This window comes from Thunnus thynnus, chromosome 15, assembly GCF_963924715.1.
Source record: "Thunnus thynnus chromosome 15, fThuThy2.1, whole genome shotgun sequence".
NCBI classification, from domain to species: Eukaryota; Metazoa; Chordata; class Actinopteri; order Scombriformes; family Scombridae; genus Thunnus; species Thunnus thynnus.
Genome location: NC_089531.1, coordinates 18,445,642 through 18,465,499, shown reverse-complemented (window position 1 = coordinate 18,465,499; position 19,858 = coordinate 18,445,642). Strand labels below are relative to the sequence as shown.

At 41.2% G+C, this 19,858-nt stretch overlaps 1 protein-coding gene across 1 annotated transcript in view; it reads right to left on the bottom strand.

Annotated features, from left to right (window-relative positions):
• The window catches only part of gabbr2 (gamma-aminobutyric acid (GABA) B receptor, 2), a 194,025-nt gene that overhangs the window by 49,228 nt on the left and 124,939 nt on the right, over positions 1–19,858 (bottom strand). The window contains exons 9-13 of the mRNA XM_067613227.1: positions 15,823–15,903; positions 14,408–14,558; positions 13,948–14,080; positions 12,423–12,530; positions 8,680–8,802 (exon numbers count right to left, since the gene is read on the bottom strand). Of these exons, the coding sequence (XP_067469328.1) occupies positions 8,680–8,802; positions 12,423–12,530; positions 13,948–14,080; positions 14,408–14,558; positions 15,823–15,903 (596 nt within the window). The remainder of the gene's footprint in view (positions 1–8,679; positions 8,803–12,422; positions 12,531–13,947; positions 14,081–14,407; positions 14,559–15,822; positions 15,904–19,858) is intronic.

Below are 19,858 nucleotides of genomic sequence, written 5' to 3'. Positions count from 1 at the left end.
AAAACCTGAATTTGTGATTGGTGTAAAGCACCTTTTCCGACCAGTCAGTCCATGTTATGTATATTTTTATTGGGCCCTATATAGTATCTATGATGGACATTCAAATGCAGCAGTTGCAGACTAGAGCTAATAAAGTTATTGTTATCACTCCATGGTTATTGAATTGCAAGCTCATGTTGTATTTCAAACCTCTTCCATATTGGTGCATTCGAGTGCTCTTGGGTAGCACCAAACTTTATGATTGAAGGGTAGGCTGTTTGCGTTGCAATGATGAGCTATGTTGTAAGAAAAGCAATACACAAGCATGGTCTTTGTAAAAGGGAAAATGTGAATTTGGTAGCTTCTTGTGATAAAAAAAAATGTTGCTGTTTAGTCTTGGCAGGGCTTCCCAAAAGCACGAGTACACCCACCAGGAAGAGGTTACAAAAACATTTTTTTTGACTGCAAAGGTGAAAGACTGTTCACTATGATGTGTTACCTATCTCAAATTTTTTAAGTGTATGGAGGCTGATTTTATTACTGAAATGACATGAACTGAAACCAGGGGCTTCCTAGAAGACAGAATAAGGTAGTAAAACTATTTTTGTCAATCAAACTATGGTATACAGTAAGGTGGTATAGCAGAAGGACATAAAACTTGTAGTAAAATTTCAATATGTTTTGCAACATTCAAAACACCAGTATAGTTCTTTAATATCACCTCAATCAATTACTGCCTTGCTGACCTCGACCTACATAGAATCCCAGAAGAGCAGGACACTCACTGTCAGTCGCACATGTCATCCATCAAGCTAGAGGAACTTAACTGGCATATGTCTTACTCCCTCTGGCCACACTTGCCTATTTCCCCAACCCACCTGCCCAACACCCAATCCTGGCTGGAAATAGGGACATGACTGGGTGTCTCTCCCTCCCTTTGAAGAGGTGACATGAAATTGGAAAGTTGATAGAGCAGGAGACGGTGAATTGAGAGAAAAAAGGACAGTGTGAGGAAAAAAAAGGCCAGGATAAAGCAAAGAGAGAAATGGAAGTTCAGAAAGGAAAGCAATGAAGGAAAAAGAAAAGGGAATGTTTCAGGTCAGTCTTGTCCACCGCTACTGCAGTTACAAGCTTGTATTTCGATTTTCTCTGCTTTTCCAGTGCACTCCCATGGGGTAGGTGCCGGCCAAATGACGAAAAGCAGGAGAGGGATGGAGGGAGATGGGAGCAGGAGGTATGGAATAAGAAGGGTTTCGCTAATAGAAAAGCAGCTGGTAACAGAAACGACAGAAGTGAAATGTATAGATGACAGACATGGGCAGCAAGAGAGAGAGAGACCATTCCAAAGTAAGCAAACATACATGGTGAGGAAAAGGAAATGTATTAAATAAAAGATAGGGGATTGAATGTGAGAAAATCTCATACTTGTGGGAGCAACAGAGTGTGTTAGCAGGTCTGTGAGAGGAGTCTGGGAAAAGTCGCCAACAGAAGTGAGAAGAGGATGACGGACAGAAAAGATGGGTGAAAAAAAGGTTTGTCTTAGAAGACTAAAAACAACTAACCTAATATGTTAGTATTAAGTTACTGCCCTCTTACCTTGGTAATCATGTGTATGTGCATGTGCTTTCAAGCTATAGTTGAAAAAAACTTAACTGTAGGGCTGCAACTACTGATTATTTTCATTCATCTGTTGATTGTTTTCTCAATTAATCAATTAGTTGTTTGTGAGAAGTGAGAAGATGCACCACGTTGCATTAATACCAAACCCTATTAGAGCATATGTGATTCACATAATAGAATAATTCTAATGGAAAAAGATATTTGTGAAAAACATTCAACACAAGAGGCAAGCAGTTGCAGTACAGACAGTAGCCACCACAGCTACAATCAAAGGACCATCAATAATAGTGACTGATAAAAAAATGGAGTCAGAACATAATTACATGAAGAACAATTGATAGCAGGTGTCTGCTGTCAAATTGGTCTGATGTAATTATTAATAGAAATTACAACAGATGCAAAAACTGGCCTTCTCATCTGTTGCCTCCAGCATGTCTATTGTCCACAATGCCCCTTTCTGATATTGTGTTACTAACAATGCATTTATTTCTAGCCTATAAAAATATTATATGTAAATAATATGACAACAGATGGTTCACAGTCTATGAGCAAGAGAAATGGCAATGCAATTTGAGCATGGCCACTTCAGATGTATTTTAATGCTATAAGTAAAAATGGCTACGTCATATCTGACCACATGTTCCATGTTAAGTCCAGGTACAATGGAGACCTTAAGAGTGCCCTCTTTAGTCTCCGGTCAGACCAGTGCTGCATCTCAGCCCTCACTTATTTACCTGAGCCCAGCCTGGCAGCGACGTACCCATCTCCATCTCTACTACTGATAATGAGGGCTCACATCCAAACTAATCATCATCATCTCATAAAGAGGCATATTTTCACATTAAATGCTGGTAGTGAGTCATACTGGCTTGCTACTGCAGAGATATGATATTGGGAACAGATGAGTGCATTGTCAATGCACTGGGATAAGACTCCCCCTCTCTCTCACTTCCTTCTCTCTCCTTCTTGGCTAACCATGTACAGGTGGGGGCAGCAGAGGCAGGGAGAGGCAGAGGGAAATCTCTGTGAGAGCTCCTAAACTTCTGCATGGAAATATGCATGCATATGTGTGTGTGTGTATATACGCTTTTTCTGCTATGGTTTTCAAATCAGCCATTGATTCTCTATCAGCAGTACGTGTGTTTCTGTATGGATGTATAGATCCTTCTCTGCATGTGTCGCCATGCTGAAGTGGGAGCCCTAACTCGCTATTTTTGTCTCATGGATCAACAGTGCCGCTCTCCGCGTTATGGATGTCAGAAACCATGGCCGTTGCCATGGTGATGCCACACTGCAATATTCTTTTGCAGCCCGCCTGCCGAAGCTTGCAGCAGCTTCCAAGCCGAGGAAAACGACAGAGGAGGGAGGGGAAAGAAGAGGAGACAAGAGGAGAGCCTAGAGTAGAGGGGGTCTGCGGCAGGATCCACCAGAATGCTAATCATCCTTTCTCGACAGTTTGTCCTTCATTATGCAGGAGACAATGCCCAGGACCACAAGAGAGGGCGTTAATGCACACGAAAACACACATGCATATGCACAAAAACATGTTGATGCATGAGTGGGCACATAGAATCCACGCGCACAAATACAGGCTGAAACATACACACAATGTCATACGCATGAACACAGACACACAGGGCAACAAACATAGACTTGAACGATCCATACACATGCTCACATGCTTCAATACACGTGTGTGCACTGACACTGCAACATGTGTCAGTACTGTTTGGTTTAATCTGATGGCAACCAGTAGTCTGCCGTGCCGCTGAAACATCCACGCCATTAACAAATGCTCAATTATTAACGAGCCACAAAATGGATCTAATTGCTCGCTGCAGCCAAACGTCTCCATCAGCATTCCCAGGACGTGCCTGGAGCAGCCTGAGTTATTCCTGTTCTCAGTAAGCTCTCTGTGAAAAAAAAGACACTGATATGCATAATATTCCCTGTGCTGTAAGGATTTAGGGGTCTGACCAGTGTAAAGAATCAGACAAGAAAGGGGAGTTGCTGTTACCATCTAGGACAAGTTGCCTTTAATCTTATCAACATTTTTATTAAATTCCGCATATTAGTTGGTTATATGTACAACACATACTGAAGTGCAGATCAGAGGTTGGAGACTTTGTCAAGGTCACAAGTCATTTCTGTTGAGGGCATATCATCTGCATACTGTAATTAAAACTGCAGGCTTGACGTGCAGCCATAAAATAAGACTCGGGGGTCACTCTCTTCTCATTTTAGAGATTCAAAGACGTAACTCCCTATGTGATCTTTGGTCCTTCTTTACTTTTATTTGGGAGCGTATTAAATCTGTCATGTTTTATGAAGCATTCCACAAGGATCTATTGTCAGCCTCTCTTGTTTCATCTTCTTGCTAATGTTAATAAAGGATACAAAGGGGGATGCCCTAGTTTTACTAATGGTGGTTCATTAAGCTTAGCTTGCTGGATTCAGAGCAGTGGGTTAACCCCTGGTGATGCAGAAGATTGACTCTCTCCATGTTTCCACTGGATAAATCTTAGTTGAACAGCATGAGTGAGATCATTCTCCCCCAAATCTTAAGTATAGCAAGTTACATGCAGGAGTACCCACTTAGTATATTATGTTTCTCTCTGAAACACTTAATTCCTTAATGCCTTCACACTGTATGTATATCTTGTAAATGTTTGAGTACCCTTGTTGACTCTGAGTCAATAAGGAAACCCTCCTGAGTGATGGTTCAAACAGCAAATGCGGTGGACTGGCAAGTACAGTGACAGTTCAATAACACCACGTTGTCATACTGCATACCCTTGGGTACAGCAGGTAGATACAGCTCTGTGAAACCAAGGTCAATGTTACTCCCAATCCTCCACAGTGGATAAGGGAAATGCAAGGCGGGAGGAGGGGACATTCTGACAAAGACAAAGAGAGAGACAGAGAGAGAAGAAGACACCATAGAGAGAGGGGCGTCGCAGGGGAGCGGTGGCCTAGCATGATGTGAGCGCTCACAGGAAACTGGGTAGCTAATGGTCCCTCTCCTTATGCCAATTACTGTTAGTCAGTCAGAGCTAGTCTTACATGCTCCTGAAGTCCATGGAGACCCTCCACCATGGTCCCAACCCCCCTCCCCCCAATCACACCCATTCCTTCTAAGTGGGCGTTCAGACTGAAAACAGCAGCGTGTTAAAAAACACAAGGGGCCACCTTTGCTGGGGGCGTGTTGCTATAGGTAACGGTGAGAAAATGGAATATGATCCAGGAAGACCAGTTTAAACAATACATCTATGAGTTTGAAGGTTTACTAGATGCCTAAAGACTGCACCGTCTTTATAATACTATAAAACAGGGTTTTATAACTCTGTATGCCAATGCGGTACTCTGACGAATGACATTGAGCCAGGTTTAAAGATCCCCTCCAGACATGTATTGAGAGATATGAAAATACTTTGCATGGAACAATAATGTGTGTCTGATATGGTTTTTCCCCTAAAAAAAAGTATAATTACCACGTTAAAATCTTTAATGGTATCTACTCCTTCTCCCTCATTAAAAAATCCAGAATCTATGAATATGCAAATATATTTAATTTCAAAAGTTTTCCTGCTGGGCACAAGATGTCTCCTACTTCACTGTAAAGTCCATGCTCTGTAAAGTCAATCTCCACATCACATTTGTGTAAGTTGAATATTGGACCAGTATTGGCTTCCAAACTAGTTGTGATGTCATAAATCATGCTTATAGGCCCACCTGTTAAAATCTGATTTTCAAAGAGCACAGAGAAACTTTCCACTTTCAGCAGATGAATGAAAACAACCTTTTAGTGTCAAACTCTGCATAAAAATCATTCTGCATAGTGAAGCTCAAGCATCCAACATGTGGGAAGAAGAAGAAAAACATAATTTTGAGCGGAGGGGGACTTTAACTTTTTTGCCTGACAACCCTGTGTTTTTTTGCATTCCACATGAAGACCCCCGCTGTACCAACACAACAGTTTCATAGGCCTCTTTCACAGTAGACATTTTGATTTGTCATAGTAGGAAAAGCACAGCTGTGACTAATAACATTAACGATGGCTTCTTTCTATTCAAGTGTCCCAGTAAGCCATGACAGTGTGCCAGTGAGCCAACATACACAGTAGCAGGACCCTGAAAATGTGCTGCTAAATGTGTTTTTCTTATCGTGACATGACATGTCAAAATGTCTTCCTTAAAAAAAGACCTATTGAAATGAATGGAGAGGTTGTGCTAATGTTAGACTGAACATGACCAAACTTTCCTTTGGTATATATATGTTAACTTGTTGCTCTTTAAAATGCATCATATCATTTATTACCATGTTACAATGCCTGTCTATACTGTGTTATCATTCTCTCTTCTTTTTACACCCTTTTCAGGGTATTTGGGTTGCCTTCTGGTTTCTGGTCCCACCTGACAGGCTGGGGAGGCCCAGGGCACAGAGGAGCTCCAGGCTGCTTCTCTCCCAGCTGAGCCCCAGGAGGGTCCACTGCTGCTGGTGCTGGAAATCTGGCAGGCTGGGCAGGCATGTGGAGCCTCAGCCCAGGCATGCAGATCCACGACCCCAGGGGGGATGCAGACTCCTACACTGAGTGGTTAATATATTCACAACACTCCCCTGGCTGGGGGCTTAGAGTCTGAGAATACTCCACGAGGACCCCACTGCGCACACTGACAACATTCACAAATGAATATGTTAAGCAAGGCTTTGCTACACCCTTTAGGCAGGCTTAAATATATAAGTGGCTATCATAACAAAGGAAATATGGCTTTGTCTAGAGTTGTACAAATGTGCTAAGTATACCTTCCAAGTACGCCAAAAGGAGCACAAGAATGTAAATAAGTCTGGCAAGATATCATGCATCTCTACACTAGTTTCCCCCCCAGTGATGTCCCACAGGAATCTTTTCATCAAGGAGTAAGACAGAAAAGATCTCTCAGTACTGTTAGATATGCACTATTTATCACTTCACAGGATTTTCACTTAACTGAAGATACGCAAAAGTCAAAACTGGGTGCAAGACAGTGTCAGCTACCCTTGCATCCCCCGTAGGATGTTGGCAACAAGCAACATGAAAATCCATTCAATATGATCAAAAGAAGTCTCCATAAAAATCCACCATTAGACCCTGCTTTCACTGCAGTGACCTTCTGATAACCTCTGTTTAGTGGAAGGGTCAATGAGGATCCATCCCGTGCTGTCGATTTCTGAGGACTTTGGGCTCTTGGGAGGCAGTTAACGGTCTTGTGGCCTACATAGAGAAGTCTGGGGGACTTGAAAGACAATTCATTAGGGAAAATCTCCATTTAGCAGCAACCATGGTCCATGGTCTTCAAAGACAAATGATTTAATCTGAGCTGCAGTGGAATAATTGCTCCTGCCTGTCAGTTGTTAACGGCAGCAGTAAAGTAAACAGAGTCTCTCCTGTTACACTGAGGTATTTGTCAGCACATAAAGGGAATAAGATATAGGAATGTAAAATAGATTTTTCAATAACGCTATTGTTCCACCAACACACTCTGTGACATGGACATATCCAATAAACAGGAAAGAAAACAAAACATGCCAGAGGCGTTTATGCCCCACACTAAACATCAGGTACAGTATAACTTCATTGTCAGGTTTTAATTTTTTTTGCCTCAATGGTATGTTTTTGTTTCGCAGAGAGCCCAGCTATATAACCCCTTTCTTTTACCATTACACTGCATTATTTGCCCCTGGCTTAATGTAAGCCTATCTTTGTCTTTAAAAGCTTAATAGATTTAGGAACAAATGGTTTTGCAGCCTCTTATGCTTAACCAGTGGAACGCTGAACCATCTATTTAAAGCCATGAGCTGATCTTCTCAAAAACAAAACAAAAAAAGTAGACTAAATGTTTTTTTAATACATGCAGCTTGAAATCATCCTGATTCAAGCATTTAACCCCCCACCCCACCCCCCCACCCCCCCTTTAAGCACTCTGCTGGACATACTGGCATTACAGCATTTCTCAGCTTCATACTACAATATAAGCTATAGGGAACATGAACACACCATTTTCTGCCAAAGTTTGAGTTTTTGAGAGATTTTCTGTTCCCGTTTTTTTATTTTTTCTGAGCTTTTCTCACTAGTTTGAAGTGAGCAGGGCTCAGTTGGAATAAAATTGAATGTCATGTATTTCTGTGCACCAGTCAGGATTTACAGTAGCAACATTGGAATCAAAATGTGATGACAGTTGTAGGGTTGTTTGCTTACGTTGCCTGTTCACTGTCAAATCTGATCAAACCAGCCCCACACAGTCCTGATGAAAAAGAGAAGTATTAAACTCTTAATAAATAATTATGATATTTTTTTCTGAACTTTAACTTTGATTGTTGCGCATTTATAAATGAGTGTTTAATGTTATTGATAAATACTTAAGATATGAAGAGAACAATATTTTATACCAAGGAAATATGAGGAAAATGAAAACTCAATCTGCCACTTTAACCAAATAGACTAACTCCTCAGAGAAAATAAATGTGCAGATGTGTTTATTCACAGTCTACATTCCCTTAATACCGCTGACAGTAATGTGCAAATATGTCATATCTCACTGAAAAACACACTTCACACTCCATCAACCTCTGACGCTCAAGCTATGTTCGCGTTAGCCAATTGGGTGCAAAGCTAGACAAATCTCGAACCAACCACAGAAAATCAGAGTCTGCTAGAGCCAATCGCAGCAACGCGGAGTTCATTTCTACTCTACACCACACCACCTCTTCTGCAAGGAGGACCTGGTGCCAAGTGCCTCTTTTCCAACAGGTCTTGCCAATGTCTCACATCCAAGCTGGCAAATGTCCGGCCACGGGATGAGCACAGGAGGCAGCTATGGCTCACATCCTGACCCAAAAATAACAAGCACAGCAAAGATGCTCATGCTACAGCCCAAGGCGGACATTTTGTTTGCCTAAACTCCAAACACACAGGCATGTTTAGCGAGAATCTGTGTCACTGGGAATCTCTCCCAGCTGAGGCAAATTATATAAACATAAACAAAATCACAGTCAAGCGCAAGTTTGGACAAGATGGAAAAGAACATCAAAATACACACTGACCTCCAAGCTGTATTCTTCCACAGTCCTCTTAAGCGGGTCCACAATCTGCCAGCAAATGAGGATGCATAAGTCGATTAGCAGCATCCCGCCAACGATAATCAACAACTTCTGGTCCTTTATGATCTGGAAGAGGAAATGAAGATGAGATACTTTTATTAGCCCAATGGCACACACCTGCTAATGTTCTGCATGTGTGTCTGTACTGTAGCGTCTTTTTAAACAACACTGCTTATTGACCACTGTAATTATGTAGACCGGGTGATTCTCATCCCATCTCAGGAACCAGAGCCCTGCTGGTTTTCATTCTAACCATCTAATCAGGGACTGATTAGAATGTATTTAGCTGCAATTAACCACCTACTAGGAAAGAAAACCAGCCAAGGACCAAAGACCTGATTCAGAATTTGATACTGGCATTCTTATACTCTGTGGCACATGTAGTATATTTAGCATGACAGCAATGCATTGGCCCAGGACCAAGAACCAGTGATTGACATTCACTTCTGACGGTACTGAGCCACAAACAACCCACAATTTTGTTACCTTGCGGCCAAAGAATGTGGAAAAGATCCACCAAACAAGAAGCAATGCTGTCGGCCATTGAAGCTCCTCTTTTGTACCATGAACTTTAGAGGGATGAAAGCCATGACCTGTTTGTGATCTTTATTTATAATATCGTTTGACTGTCTGGAACCGCAGATCAAAGGAAAGGTCAGGCAACACAGGCTGGGCTGTGTTTGGAGAGCATCACATAGCCCAGATGCAGCGCAGTGGTATCACACAGGTCTCCATCCACCGGTGGGCTCAGGAAGAGATGCATGAGGGGATTTTTTTTTTTGATCTGCTGGCTTTTGATGGTGTTGGCATTGAACAAATGAGACAGAACAGAAAAGGCTAGGCAGGGGACATTTCTTGTAGAAATATTGCACTGCTTTAGGGCGGTTTAGAGAAAGGAAGAAGCAGAACAGGTTATAAGGCCACTTCAAAGCCAATGAAAAAAATATTTAATGCCAAGATGGACAGCAGTTAAAATGCCTATATACTACAGTAAATGAAATACATTCTGGTCAAATCTGGCTGATGAAAATAATTTTCTATGATTCTAACAATTTAAGAGTCGTGACAAAGATATTCAAGAGGTGTGATATTTTAGGGGAATTTACAAAAAGAGCTCTACACCACCATCTGTTCTACTGTGATATGCAACACCAACACCAACTGAGTCTGCTAGACGAACTATGTAATGACTCTAAATTACCTGAAGTGTTATGTACTAATTTCCCATAAATATCATCCCTCTGACATACTACTGGGTTCTAGTGTATTTGTGTTTACTGATGAATTTAATTGAGAAAAAGACCAAATAACTGAAAACAATTCATGCGCACATGGCGTTGACATGAATGATAATTCAGAGAGAGTTCAAAACTTAGATAAAGTAAGTAGACCTTGAGTTAAGATTTTTTTTTTAAATTAATGTTTTTGAGGTCAGGAATGACTACTTACATATATTATCTTGGCAAATTCATTGGTAACATTTCTAAATAAACATTTGCTCATATCCATTTCCTGTGTAGTGTCAATCAACAAGCATTTTCTCATGGCCCGGAGCTACAATGTATCTCCGCTGTGATAACATCATTTGCATTTAGATGCTGTAGCAAAACCTGAGGCCATTGTAGCAACAGTAAACTAACGCTGATCTATCAGAATCCAAGAAGTCATGTGAAACTTTTGATGAAACTTTGTTGAAAGTTGTTTATGACGTTTCTTTCTGACAAGCTCAACTGATGTGAATATGTCAACACAATTATTGTTTGTGTGTCTGTGTATGTATGCATTCTATGCATATTCATGCCAGGGTAATGAGTGCATGAGCACTGTGTGTGTCTGTTTGGCTCTGTGAATTCGTGCCACATGTGTTTCTGCCAATATGTCACTAAGGATTGCTCAGTACAGTAAATTACCAAGATAGGCAGACTGACAAGTAGCAGCTACAGGGGTCTGAGTGTGAGGGGGTTGTGTAAAGGCTGTTTTTTGTGTGTAACTGTGTATATTTGTGTATCTTTGTCAACGTAGTGTGTGTTTGTGTGTATTCAGAGAAGGAGGACATTGATTGAAAGACCCCCCCCCCCCCCCCCCCCCGCACTGTCTCTGGCACTGAGCTCTTTAAGAAGTGAAGGAGTGCCGGCCGCAGTCCATCGAGTGGAACCCTTATCAAACACACCCCTGATTTACAATCTGTGCTCTCCCAGTGTGCAGGAAAAAAAGATGGAGGGAAGGCGGCAGGAGGGATTGAGGGATGCGGTTCCAGCCTTACTGTTTGAGGAGAAGATGGCTAAGACTTGTGCTTGTCCCTCTACTGACAGTGGTTGGCAGATATTTCAGGGCATCAACAGCAACCATCACTTTACTGAAGCCAAAGCACCTGCACTCAGTCAGTGTGGAGGAAGTGTGATGTGTGTGTGTGAGGCCCTGCGCACAGACGCGGGCCCTGAACCAACAGAGGACACATCTTGAGGTTTAAGGGCTGATGTCTGTAGTCGGAGTGAATACTGCTTCTGAGGAAACATTTGTTTTGTCTCTGAGGGAAGAGGGGGTAAGAGGGGAAGCTGAGCAGAGATAATTGGCTGTGAAGGGTCACGGCAAAGTTACAGAGCTCATGGAGGCAAAACTGTTTTCTTTTCCTCAACAAAAAGACAATGAATTAAAAAAATATGAAAGGGAAGGTCCAGTGGCTGAAAGATAGAGCTGAAACAGCGTGGTGATCTTGTGTTGACCCGACTACAAAATTGCAGTGGGAACACAAAGTAAAGTAGGTTCTGGTAATCACTCCTTGTCTTTTAACCCATACTCTGGATTCTTTCTTCATCTATGCTTTGCCCTCTTTTTCCAGATATTTCCCTTTTCTTCTCACAGTGCCCAACCTACTTTCTTTGCCATTTGTGCCGCTTTGTTTGTCTTCTCTTCTTGTCCCTTTCCCTGCCCTGTTTTGCCATCTTCCTCCTGTCTCTCCTCCCTTCCTTCTGCCGCTACTTCCCGACATCCCTCCAACCACTCCGACTCTTTGATCCATCCCTCTTTCCTCTCTCTCTTCCTGCTCTCTCTTTCTCTGGCAGGCCACCCACACTCCCTCCAATATGCAAGATGGTGAGAGAGAGAGAGAGAGAGAGAGAGAGAGAGAGAGAGACACACACACAAAGAGAGGGGGAGAGCAAGATCTATAAATACAAAAAGGCCAAGCAGAGTTACGACACTCAGTGAGCTTGGCACCACTTTATATAACTAGGCCAGTGAAACAGATTGTGTCAGATGTTTAAAAAAGCCATTTGTATTTCTGAATCTTTTTTTTTTCCACAAGAGAAGATTCTAAAAGCAGGTGCCACAGGCTGCCAGTCTTTCAGAGTGTTTGTTAAAAAGCACGAGTATGAATACAAGCACCTACGCACCAGTGTTGGGCTTTCAAAAAGCATGTGAAGCTTCCTGGATAAGACTGGCAGGTCTACATGTTTCAATGGAGATATTTGTGGTTGTATGAACTAGAAGTCATCCCATCCAAGGGATGTACTGTACATGGTGTGATATAAAATACAATGGTGGGGGGGAAAAAAGAACAATCAAATGTATCCGAAAAAGGAAATTTCTAATTTACCTCTTGGAAATAGGTAGATATGAAAATTGCCTTAAACTCCCTCCCCTCATATACAAATATTCATTATAAAACATATAACATTCTTCAGTACCTTCTTCTTCATCTTCACATTTTTGAAGATTGCATGCACCCTCCAGGTCTTGGCAAACATGGCGCCGAAAGCCGTTGTGTATCCTACAATGAGGATCCACGTCCGAACCTATCAGAACAAAAGGAAACACGTATAACTGTGTCACGTCTTAAACTGGTGATCAAGGCTTAAAACAACATCTGATCTGCCAACTATTTGCATTTTTCTCAAGAAGTTCATTCAAAATAGCATCGTGAGGCATTCTAAAAATAAAAAGCTGTCAGATTTATTTTGTCGTCTCTTAGTGTTTGATTTCTAGGAGAATGTCCTGGACCACGGAAGCTGTCACACTCTTGTGAGCATTTCATCTTAATGAGAAACAAAATGTAGACCTCTTACTGCTTTGGCATAAAGGACACTGCTGACGTGTTTTTAAAAGCTTAGACTTTGAATATAGCCTACGAAATCCTTATATAGCCACAGACTCTTGCATGTGTGCGTGCCCGTGTGCGTCTGTATACTTAATGCGTGTGATGCATGTGTTTGTTTTTTTCTGTGTTTTTCTGTGTGTAAAACTCTTCTGCGTCACACATTCTGTAAACCTCCACACATTTACGCATGGCCCTCTTCATGTGCCATTCTCTACCAGATCCAGAAAGCAATAAAGGCAGGGGAAGAATGGAGGACCGGGTGAAGAAGACAGCAAAAAACAATTACACTATCTATTCTCAAGGAGACCAGCAAATATTGATTGGTGGTGAATGGATCAACCTCTGTGCTCCTTTGCTGTAGAACCTCGTCTGAAGTGACAGGCTCTGTTTTGGCTTCGCAGCAGAGCTTTAGTCAGGTGGTGGCAGCTCGAGACGTGCCCTGCCTAACATTACTTTAGTGTGCATGTGCTTGTGTGTCTCCATGTCTGGGAGAATGGTATCTCAGTGGAAACCAGTTATCACTGTAATCAAAACTCTTTAATTAATCCGGCATCTACATAGTCACACAGTAATGCTACCTGGGGGGAGACAGTTAATGTGTTCAGTGCTAGATAGAAACCCAGAGAGAAAGATTCAATCAGTTTTCACTTAGAGCTGGTCACATAGTGCATGTGATTAGTGTTTCAGCAGTATTTTCCATAATGTACTTCATTTTTACAGATTGAAATGAGTCTCAATTCATCTCAGTTTGCAAAGAGAAACATATGACTATTGTGTAAAAATAAAGAAAAAAACGTAACCTCAATGTATTAAATAATATCCAGAGATATTTGTCAAGGCAGTAAGTAGATTAATAGATAAAGAGTAATGCAGGTAAATAAGTAAAAAGTGCCCATTTATGTTTCTTGGGATGATTTATCCAATTGTATGGTGTTGTTTAACTCTCTGCAGTGGCAATCAACAGAGCTCAAAGCCTCCAAACAACTGAATATGTTCACAATTGTTATGTGAGCCAATAAGCAAGGTTCAGCTGCACTTATTAGACCTGAATGTGAGGAGCATTCGACCGCAACTTGTATTTATTATTTCACATATAGGTTTTTGAAGGAACTCACCGTGCACAGCGTCTCAAACTCTTTGTCAGAGACAAAACCTCCGTCCAGACCAAACAGGAAGATGGAGGCGTAGGAGAGCAGGCCTCCTAGGATGATCAGGTTGTTCATGTAGGGACTGGACATCTTGATTAGCCTGGAGAAAAAACAGAATAGAATAAACTAAAAGGGGACCTGATCATCAGTCTGAAACACTTTCATATGATATTCCTCTATGGACAGAGAATAATAATATACCCCACAGCTGAAGGATAATCATCATTCTTTCATTTCAATACTGCTCATTCTCCCCTGATCTTTCAGTCCTCCATCTTTTCCTCCTTCCTTAACAGCATTTACCCCCCCCCCCCACTCCCACATATGTACATTTATCCATTTCACCTTCATTAGCTAGCCTTCATCTAACCCCTCCTTCCATCCTCCCGCTGCACTCACATGTTTTCCTTCACCACTGGAGGCTCACCTGTGGTTGCGGTTCTTTATGTTGAAGAACAGGAAGGCCCCAGCCATCAGCATGCCCAATATGGTGATAGTGGAAAGGATACTGTAGAGGGGAACGTTGATGTGGCGCCGCTGCAGACGGACAAATGTACGATCCTTGGGAGGCTCCATGCCTGAGAGGGAAAAGAGGTGTAATGCATAAAATATTTAGTTTAAGACAATCTCGCAAAAAAGAGTGAGTCTCAAGCTTGATGTGACATTGTTGGCATATCATCTGTATCCAGTCGAAAACTGAATATTTGTGGGCACTTTCACTTTCTCTGGCGAGATTACTCTCTTCACTTTTACAACTTAAGACCAACCTCCTTCCAATCTCTCTCTTTTCAACCACAAAATAGTGACACTGCAGCAGACATCCAGTTATTTGAGACCCATTTCCTGCTCCTCAGTTTCCCCATAGTTGAGTGCATGTATCTCTATGCACCACAGTCAAGTTATTGTGGTTAGACCCTGCACTTTCTTATCTTTGGCTCTACTTTTCTCCTGCCACTGTGCCAATCGATCACGACGGCATCATCTTACACATCTCCACTTACTGTGGTCGGGGATGTGGAAACAAGCATTTTAGATGGCAATGTCCTAGAGTTTCTGTATATGGGGCAACGCCGAGAGGATGGAGAATGAGCGGGGGAGGGGGTGAATAGCCGGGGAGATCGAACAAATTATAAAGTATGTCAACACAAGCAAACAGGGGAAGGGGTGAAAAATGGACTGGTGAATAATTTAGCTGAAAGAGGACAGTTTAGAGTGGTGAAGGAAAGTGGCAGGTCCCTACACAGAGCGGCGGTGGTGTCTGAGTATGTCTGAGTGTGCATGTGTGCAGGGGGGGACTTTGTGTTCAAGTGAGCAAATGAGCGAGAGGAGAGAGTGCTGAGGTGGTAAGTGATGGGCCTTTAACTTATATATAAACACACATAAGATGCACCAGAGCACCTTTTTCTTCTTCAGTGAGTCTCTCAGTCAACACACACACACACACACACACACAGCAAAATCCTTCAATTTTACTCCTACTCACAAACTTGAGAATAAAAGATATTTATGAAATTCTATACAACTTAAAATGCTCCTAAAAGTAAGCTCTGGAGATTTCTTAAATTGGTTAAGAGTGGAAGCTAGTGCAGAATTCATTATTGGTAAAATCAGATATGTTTGGGCTGAAAAACAAAGTATTGAATAAGGATTTTTTTTAAAGATTGAACAATGTAGCAGATGTGGGATGAAATGTTCTGTAAGTAGGAGTAAGTTGCTTGATAAATGTGACTTATTCACCCTCAAAGAATAACTTTTTTACTCTAAGTTTGCTCCTTAGAGGATTCTTACTTGTAAGTCTTAGAAGTGTGATAAATACAGTACAGACTCTGGCCTTCTTCATACCTTGGAACCTGATGGAATTGTTGATGAGGTCCAGCACATCTGCGATTGCGTTGTACTCTCCCACCTTCACTTCCTGGCCCTCTGTTCAAAACACACACACACACACACATAATGTACATGAACATCTTGCATGGAACAGTAATACAGAGAAGCTTGCAGTGTTTATAAAAGGTACCACCAGCAATTGTTCTCTGGAGAAAATGTAACAGTGGCTACTTTGAGTAAACAAGAAAATCTGATTTAAACAGTAATTGGACACAGTGAAGAATAGTCCAGCTTTGAGCGGTACAGTCTGGCAAAGCGGTACAGTCTTACAGAGAGCTTTAAATTGTGGGGGGATCATCCAAAACCCATTAGTAGTATAACAAAATATCCATTATATAGTGTTCCCTGACTTTTAGGGGACTCAGTAAGATTATCCTTTAAGATTCTTCAGTTTAATACGGCCAGGAGATTGTTTTCCTGCTTCATACAGTTTCAATTATCTGTTTATTTCACCTCAAGGAAAACAAAAAGGGCAGTGAAAAGCAGATATCACAAAAAAAACAGCTATCATGCAAAGACATAAAACAACCTCAACTGAAGCAAGAGCACACTTCAAATGATCACTATGTGAAGAATCTCCAACTGATGTAGGAGAAAACAATAAATAAATGCAGTATCTTGGTATTTATATTGCAACATACATTGGCTTAAATATTACCAAGATACAGTCAAGAGATTGTGAACTGCTGTACACCCCAGCCTGTAAACACCACCGTCTCTACAGAGTCCTACTCAAACACAGCTATTTGAGGATTTAGTGTTTTCTCTTTTAGAAACAACGATGGGTCCCTCAGGTGTAATATTGGAGGAAGCATGACCTTGTCAGACAAACCTGGGCCTTCACTCTCCTTCACTCATAAAGATTACTCAGAGCGTACACCAGGGAGGAGAGAAGAAGGGGCAGGGAAGAGAAGACATATTATTCTGATTCTTTTTTTTTTGTAAGCACTACAAACAACCTGCAATTTCTTCTGGTGTACGCGCACAAATCTTTCTCTGCCTCTCCCTGTTATCGCTCTTATAGGCCCATTGAACTCCTCTGCAGCATTGTCCTTCACTAGGAAAATGATAGATAACATCGGCTATTGCATCACAGGACACCGCGTTCCCCTCTCCTCTCAGTGAATCACCTCATTAGATCTCCAATTCTGGCATCAAAGCATCTGTTAATGTTGAAAATGTTAGGCAGGCTACAGTATGTGTGACAATTTCAGTACAGTAAATTATATGTGCATACACAATCAGGATTTGTAGCATTTGTAACTTCCTGGTGCGGAACGAGGATCAATGAGCGTGTTTTCCTTGACCACCTCCTTTGTTAGGATCTAAACAGCAGAAGGGATTGTATATCAGCACTCCTCCTTTGAGATGCTAAAATACTACCCGAGCACTCTTTCCCCACAGGGAATACTGATGGCTTCAGCGGGCTGACAAAACTCAACCTGTCACTCAGCCTGTGCAATGACATTTCATGCCTTTTTTGTTTGATTAGTCACTTTAAACTACTGTAAATTCAGTGGTGATTTCGATAAATGGTCATAAGATTACTGACATGACATACACATGACAAAAAACTTGAAGGATATGTGTTTTTCCTATTGAAAGAAATCCCATGAAAAGGCTTAAATCAACTGATCTTTCTAACAAGTATTGCTTGAGTAGCCACAGTCTGATGTAGCTAATTCCTCTGTGCTGTAGACCTCTAAAACTATAAAAAAAATAAAATAAAAAAAACATACATGAGCCACAGGGTAGCATTGGAGGACATGTTCCTTCATTACTATGAACATGGGCACTGCAGTTTATTTTAGTCAATCCTACATACACTGTGCCGTAAATACTTTGTCGGGCACCAAAGACATGACTGAAAATAGCCCCTAATGAATACATTATTTATTCCTGGCAAGTAACATGTGCTAAAAAATGACGGTTGTAGGAGTCTCCTAAAAAACTATACTGTATATTTGTGACAGATTTGGTTGGAATGAATGGGCACAGGGATGAGGCCCACGGACAGGTTGGAGAGGATGAAAACGTTGAGGAACTGTGTGGTTTGGCCTTTTCATGGGATTTGTTGACATTAAAAATATAAGATATTTGTAGCCTTGTCCTTTAAGCATAAAATGACTAAAACAACATTGCTAAAAAGGTGACTAATATTAGGTTGCATGTCAATAAGAAGTATTTGTCAGCCCCTTTATATTATATGTCTGTTATATCTTTTCTGGTAAATTTAAACATGTCAATACTGTCTTCCTTGATGCATATACAGCTTCACATCTACGCATCTCTCCATGAGGTTCACATTAGTGCACCTTTGATCAAATTCATTGTTATTTTGTTTCATGTCAGATCTGTGAAATTCAAATACAGAAAAGGAATTGCTCCTTCATTGAAAAACATTGGAGATACAATTCAATGATATTCATGAGCTATTTAAGTTGAAAGGACTGTGAGAAGACTATTGCCTGGAGGTAAACTGACAGCAGTGAGGGTGTTGCTAGTTCACATTCCTGCAGAAGATGACAGAAAAGCAGGAAATTAATTCTTACTTGAGGGGTGTAGTAGATAGTAAATCCTATCATATATCTCTGAAGATCCAAAACATCTTAACCTTTTACTCACACATATCACATCCTCACCTTACTGATATATATATTATTGAACCTCTCCTCTGCCTTAGGACAAAGGCCATGTTTCCTTATCTACCGTGGCTGGTAGTGTGTTGATTTAAAATCTGTACTCAGAGGGACTGTGATCAAGACCTCTGGTAGCGAACTATCTCTTATCCCCATGAGAGACAGTGGGAATAAGAGTCATTGAGGCCCCTCACTAAGAACGCCTGACAGGTTAAAATGGAGGATCAGAGGATGGGGAGAGATGATAGGGTCATGTTGAGGATCACTGCCTTTTGAAATATTCAAGCTGGGGCTGTCCCTCTTCTCCTCTCCACCCAGCTCAGGCTCTTGGTGTGTCAAAAGGGTGACAAATTCACTATCCCTGACAAGTGAGAAAGAAGTGATAGAGTGAAGGTTAAGGAGGGATGGAGGAGATATAATAAGACTGGGAGACGAGAGTGAAAGATAGCTGTAACGCAGGGGAAGATTCGGTTGAGGAAAGTGAGTCGGGGACTCGGTGGACAGCAAACTCAAGGAGAAGAGAAAGAGAGACAAAGATAAATGTGGGCAAGTGTTTGTCACAAATAAAAGAAATGTGTAGCTACGCTTCAGGATAAGGCACTCATGAAACTATCTGATCACCCTCTCATCAATCATTCAAAAGTTTTGTGACAGCATCCTGTCTCTGTTAACGCTCCTTTTCCTGTTTGGTTTCATTCTTGCAGGTAAATTACAAGTACAGACAGGAAGGTCAGCAGACCTCGTGCATGACTGTTGGTTGAAGGATGTGTCTCTCTAGCTCTGTCCTGAATCCTAACGTACTAATTATGAGCAGGTTTTCAATATGCAGTGTGTTCACACTGGAAAAGTGACACAAGTGAGTATATTTAAAGTCAATACACACCCTAAAAACTGCTTGATTTTTGAGTGTGCTGTTGATATAGATTACTGTCTCACAATACAACGCACAGAGGAAACGGGAACTACTCACAGCTGCAAAACTGTGAATAAATTTTGGATGGTGTGACACAGCTCAACAGAGCAAAACTCAAAAATAAACCCTTTCTTTCTTTTGAAATCTGATTGACAGCAGCGCTTCAGTCACAGTTTGATTGACATCCGTCAGCAGGCGTCTTCTATCATTACCTATTAGTACAAAATTATAGCATACATTGATTTCTTTTCTACTAACTGAAAAACTAGAATACAATGACAGTTTCTGTAGTATATACAGATGTACATACTTTATGGAATTGAGACACATGTTTTTTTTGTTTTTATTTATTATGTTCATTTTGTCTCAGTTAAAACAAATAATACAATTCAATTTAGAGCCGAAACTTTGTCAAATAATTGATTAATCAATCCACTAA